Source organism: Lactuca saligna, chromosome 7, assembly GCF_052625555.1.
Source record: "Lactuca saligna cultivar CGN05327 chromosome 7, ASM5262555v1, whole genome shotgun sequence".
NCBI lineage: Eukaryota > Viridiplantae > Streptophyta > Magnoliopsida > Asterales > Asteraceae > Lactuca > Lactuca saligna.
The window spans coordinates 57,070,001-57,076,586 of NC_136423.1; the positions used below are offsets into that span (position 1 = coordinate 57,070,001).

The 6,586-nt window shown below is 32.2% G+C and overlaps 1 protein-coding gene across 1 annotated transcript in view; it reads right to left on the reverse strand.

Moving 5' to 3' along the window:
- The window catches only part of LOC145006973 (uncharacterized), a 4,182-nt gene extending 2,936 nt beyond the window's left edge, over positions 1–1,246 (reverse strand). The window contains exon 1 of the mRNA XM_078965983.1: positions 883–1,246. Coding sequence (XP_078822109.1) covers positions 883–1,183 — 301 coding nt within the window. The 5' untranslated portion in view covers positions 1,184–1,246. The remainder of the gene's footprint in view (positions 1–882) is intronic.
- Positions 1,247–6,586: the final 5,340 nt, after the last annotated feature.

The following is a 6,586-nucleotide window of genomic DNA, read 5'->3' on the forward strand; positions in this document are numbered from 1 at the left end:
TATATATATATATATATATATATATATATATATATATATATATATATATATATATATATATATATATATATATATATATATATATATATATATATATATATATATATATATATATATTAGAAAATTAACATGTTCCAGTAATTAGCTGTTTATCATCATGTTGGACATAATATTATTAATATGTGACTAATATTGTAGGAATTGAATGTCTAATGTCAAAAGACTGGAACAATGGAACTCCTGAGTTGGAAATTAATTAAGCTAAGGATCTAAAGTAAAGGTGGAAGGTTATTGTGGGACTTAATGTGAAAGCTTGTCAAAGATAAGTGAGCCGACTGTTAATTAGTCCAGGTTATTATAAACTCAGGTGCTGACCTTTTCTCATTATCAGATTGAAGTACAAGATATTTAGTGAGGATCTCCGAGAGTTTTTGTTCCATAATAAAAATCCTAATGTTCTCTAATCTTGACTCAGTCGTTGTGTTTATTATTCCAATGTTGTATTTTTGATCGGTTGTATGTGTATATTAATTTGTAGTATAGAGATCTTAAGAACTTTTTTTTTTCTGGTAAAAGTACAGATCTTGTTCGTAAATAAAAAAAAGAACTGTTCCTAGTTAAGGCTTTGTGTTTCTGAACAGCAAGTTATAGAAGCTTTATGTAATAGTGTGTTTATAAAAGATGCTGCAATTAAATGTGCACCAAACTGTTCATGATGTCGAACTTGTAATTTTAAAAGTTTACGCATATGTGAAACAGGCTATATATTAATGGTCAAATTAAGACATAAAACTGCACGTTCATGTATATTAAGCAGTGTTGACAGTTAAAATGTTGCAATACTAACTGAGTTTAGAATAAGCAGCTAGCGAATGAGCGTACCTTTTGTAGAATGCGTTATAGTTGGATCGTAGATGGATTTTAGTTTGTCCCAAACGTCTTTAGCTGATTCAAGATTAAAAACAGTGTTAAGGAGCTCTTCACTGATCGTACTGAAAATCCAACCCTTTACCAGACTGTTAGATCGCGTATTGAAGTCTGGGGTAACTGGATCACATACAATGCCATGGAGATTGTAACTCTTCAGGAGGCACCCCATCTGCTTCTCCCATAGATGGTAGTTTCGTTCACTGGAAAGCTTCACAGAAACGAAGTTAATTAGAAACATTCGCAATGAATGCATGCGAGTCTTGATTTTGTGGTGCTGACGATGAAGAAGAAAATGAAGAAGGGTTTGATGGGCTTGCCATTTGAATGGAGAAGAGGTGTGTGTGTGGCATGTTGATGAGCTTCTTCATGGTTTATATATATAGTGCATATAGGGCTAATTATTATATTCGATACTTGCATTAATTAGTCTCAGCTTTATCTTTTTTTCTTCCTTTCACTTTCTTTTTGCTAAACATATTCCTAGTACACATTAGAGTGGATTGCTAATTATGAATAAGATTTGTTTAATTTTTTTTTTCAACAGCAGAGCATATATTATGAAAAGAATAGATCTAATTGCAGAAACTTGGAGACGGAGTACAAAGTTTGCCCCCTTTCTAAACAACATCACTGATCACTCCATGTAATAATCCTGGAAACTAATCGCGTAATCAGCACCGATATAACTAATTAACACACCAAGATATATAGAACAACTAAAAGTATAAAAGTAGAGAGGGACGTGTAGTTTTTCACACCAAGATATATTTGATGTATTCCATACTTGCATTAGGTACTCTCTCCGCTTTATCTTTTTTTCACTCTATCACTCTTTCTTCTTGTTAATTAAGATATTCCTTGAGACTTGAGAGGGCATAATTTAGCTTCAGAAATATTGTCAATGAACGTGAAAAACGTTGAGTTCTACAGGTTACATCATTCAAAATATATTAAATGAACTATAAATAGTAACATACTAACACAAAAAAAAAGTACCCTTTAGCGAGTACAAAAATCATCGCAATCGATGCCACCTGTCGTCGCTTTTACCTCGTAGCTAATACTCCTTCTTCGTCGCAAATAGTGTCGTCTCTAATGCTCGTCGTCCCTAAATGGTCATTGTCGTCCTTATTGCCATCGTCTCTATTATCTTTCTGGGCAGCGGTCGGAGTTTTTCCGGCTACTCTTCTCGCAATCAGTTATCGTCGCAATTGGTCAATATCGTCCCTAATGGTGTCACTGCTATTGTTTATCTATTAGTTTTTTATGAAAAAAAAAACATTTATGATATTAGTTTATATATATTATAAAATGCAACTTTAATAAAAATACATACCACATTACATAAAATATCAAAATATACCATATTACATAAACTATCTAATAAATCCCAAATAAACATCTAATATATCATCCATATAAGTATCTAATAAATCCCAAATAACATCATCCATACCATAAAACAAGAAATACTATGTGTCTGCGTCTTCAACATCGTAATTTTCTTCGTTGTTGACTTGGTTTTTAAACAACCGGATAATGTCTCCAATGACCATCACAAATGTCGGGTTTTGAAGAAAAACATTCACATCAGGATCCTACAATTAAGTCACAAGCACAATAAGTCATTAACAATTTAACAAACTATCAAACCATCAAACTACCAAATGAATTAAGTTGGTAACAATTTAAAAAACTATTAAACCACAAAATCAATTACGTCTTTAACAATTTAACAAACTACCAAACTACCAAAAATTACTATAAATGTATCAAGTTCTTAACAATATAGCAAAACTACCAAATTCTTTAAGAATTTAACAAGTACCTGCATTGATTGTGGTGCTCATGACTATGATTGTCATTGCGATTAAGAACTTATACCTACTGCTGAAGAAAGTTTAGGCTCAATGCCTCTCATATGCCCCCTACGAGTACCCAACACCTTCTTAAATATTGTGATCCAATCAGTGGTGTCTGGATCACCATCGGAGTTGGATATGTGATGAGTCGGTAGAGCAACCTCGGCAACTAAGGTATTTTGTATTTCACAAAGATTGTCAATATACGATAAAACTAAAACAAAAAAATTACTTCATTTTTAAGTAATAATAACTTACATATTGGTCTTCAACCAAAGGATCAACAAATTCTCCTTGTTTATTCACATGCTCATGATGAAATACTGCAAGTCTATTTAAATTCCGTTTAACATCACAAAATATGTTATACTTGAATAAACTTTACAAAATATGTTATAACTGAATAAGCATTATCGTAACTTATGTTCTTAAAACAAGCACTACCGTAGCCGCACGTCCCTCATTGATTCTTAATTATTTGCTTCTTCGAAATTATTTGTTTCCAGGGGGTTGTTTTTTATGCTTTTCTGTTAAGAAGTAGACAATAGCAACATTCCAACATTGCAGATCCTATCCACAGGGAGCCCTTGCTGCCTCCACATCCCCTTCAAAACCAGTCAAATGAGTTTTTGCAACATTTTTTGCGGCCTCTATACCACACACATACTGAAAACTAGGGTTTTTTAACGAGTTTTTGTAAGTGTGTCTGGTGCTAAATTGTCATAGGAAGTCAGGGATAATTGGATCACATACAATGCCAAAAATATTGTAACTCTTCAGGAGTCATCAGATCTGCTTCTCCTATAGATGGTGGTTTCGTTCACTGAAAAGCTTCACAGAAACGAGGTTAGAAACATTCGCATTAAATGCATGCGAGTCTTGATTTTGTGGTGCTGACGAAGAAGATGAAAATGAAGAAGGGTTTGATGGGCTTGCCATTTGAATGGAGAAGAGATGTGCACTACAAGAAACCTTGGCATTACCGACGACGCTTTCAGCGGCGACACATAGCAATAGCGGCGACACGTAGTTGACGCGTTACATGTCGTTGCTATTGCTATGTGTCGCCGCTAAAGGGGTCGCCACTAATGCCTTGTTACAATGATTCGCGTCAATTTAACCCCAACCGTCCGATTTCATTTCAATCCAACGGCTGTAGAGGTACGCGAAAAGACGCGCTGACTTTTCCCTCCACTTGTCACCGCTATTACCCTAGTGTCGCCGCTATTGCCCGTCGCCGCTAATGCTTTACGCAAATATCCCATTCCAGACTCCCTTTCTGCCATTTTTTTCTGCATTCTGTTCTTCCTCTCATTTTTCTCTTGGGCGTTCTTCAATTTCGTGTGTAATTTCCAATTTGGTGGAGTAGAAATTGCTTCTTGGACCGGTGCTAGCCCATCCTTCCCCCAAGACCACCACAAGATCGCCACAGCCCCAAAATCCGGCGATATTTAGCTAAATTCCGAAATTGCCCCCAATCAAAGGTCAAATTCCTCCTCTTTTTTTATGATTTTTCTGTTTTTGTGTTCATTTAGATGATAACTTGTGAGTAATTTTCAATTTTGTTGAGTGATATGTTATTATTTTGAGATATGAAGTTGTTGTGCATTTTGTTGGATTGTGTGTTGGATGAAATTTAGATGTATAAATTTGTTGAATGAAATTTAGATGTATAAATTTCTATGAAATTTAGATGTATAAATTAAGATGTATAAATTTTGTTGGATTGTATGCATTTTCGATTTCATTCAATTTTGTTGAATGAAATTTAGATGTATAAATTTGTATGAAATTGGAATATGCAAATTGGATGTATACATTTGGCTTAATTATATGAAATTGGAATATGTAAAGTGGATGAAATTGGAATATGCAAATTGTATGAAATTGGATGTATACATTTGGCTTAATTGGATGAAATTGGAATATGCAAATTGGATGTATACCTTTCGCTTAATTAGGTTATTAATAGCAACTTAGTTCTAGTAATGTATTGTATATGGTTTCAAAGGGCTTAATTTTGTTAGTGACCTAATGTTTGGCTTTAATTGGATGAAATTGGCTTAATTGTAAAATCAACTTAAAGTAGTTTTAAAATCAAGTTAATGTTAATATTAAAATAAAATAAAATTACTTTAAAAAAAATAAACTAATAACAAAAAATAAAATATTAAATTAATTAGAAAATTAAATTAATTTACCTTTAGAATCAAATTAATGTTAATATTAAAATAAAATAAAATTACTTTTTTAATTAATTGTAAAATCAACTTAAAGTAGTTTTAAAATCAAGTTAATGTTAATATTAAAATAAAATAAAATTACTTTAAAAAAAACTAATAACAAAAAATAAAATATGAAATTAATTAGAAAATAAAATTAATTTACCTTTAGAATGAAATTAATGTTAATATTAAAATAAAATAAAATTACTTTTTTAATTAATTGTAAAATTAACTTAAAGTAGTTTTAAAATGAAGTTAATGTTAATATTAAAATAAAATAAAATTACTTTAAAAAAATAAACTAATAACATAAATTAAAATATTAAATTAATTAGAAAATAAAATTAATTTACCTTTAGAATCAAACTAATGTTAATATTAAAATAAAACAAAATTACTTTTTTAATTAATTGTAAAATCAACTTAAAGTAGTTTTAAAATAAAATTAATGTTAATATTAAAATAAAATAAAATTACTTTAAAAAAATAAACTAATAACAAAAAATAAAATATTAACTTAATTAGAAAATAATATAAATATACTTTTAGTGACTTAATGTTGGTCATTACAACTTTAGCTTTAATTATGTTTCAGTTGCATCATGTCTATTGATAAAAGCTGGACTACTAATCCACATCGTCAATCTCCTGAGTTCCAGCTAGGACTCGACACTTTTGTCGAGAGATCCATGTACCTAGATTGTAAAGGTGAAACCAGATGTCCGTGTGAGAAATGTGTTAATCGTTACTTCATGAATCCGAAAGCAATGAGATGTCATGTTCGTATATATGGTTTCAGTCAATCATACAAAACATGGATATATCACGGTGAATCTTTAATCCCTCTAGTTGTAGATGTCGTATCGCCAAGCAACGAGATGACTGATGTTATTGTTGATGTTATGTGGGAGTCGAGAGAAAACGATATAAACCTCGATGAAGGAACCTCGAATACAGGGGGTAGTGGTGCTGATGATGATTTTAAAGAGTTGTTAGAGGCAGTCGAAACCAAGTTATATCCTGGTTGTATGTTTTCATTCCTTGATTTTTTTAGCAAAGCTGATGCATATGAAGGTCAACAACAAATGGACTGATAGTTCATTTGATCAACTCCTTGAGTTGTTGCATTCGGCATTTCCACCAGACAACAAGGTTCCCCGTTCATATTATTTAGTTAAAAAGGAAACTGAAGAAGTTAGGTTTAGGGTACGAGTCAATTCATGTGTGCAAAAACGATTGTTTTCTCTTCTGGAAGGAACACAAGTCATTGCAAGTTTGTTCCATTTGTAAAGAGAGTCGGTGGATTGATAAAAACACCAAGGGTAAGAAAGTGGCTCATAAGGTGTTACGGTACTTTCCAGTGGCCCCTAGACTACGGCGTTTGTATTGTTCACGGTACACTTCCAAAAATATGATATGGCATAGTACTGGGAGATCAGAAGATGGTGTGATGCGTCATCCCGTTGATGGAGAGTCTTGGCAAAAATTTGATGTAGATTACCCTGACTTCTCGAGTGAACCTCACAACGTACGACTAGGGCTGGCAGCCGATGGCTTTAATCCATTTGG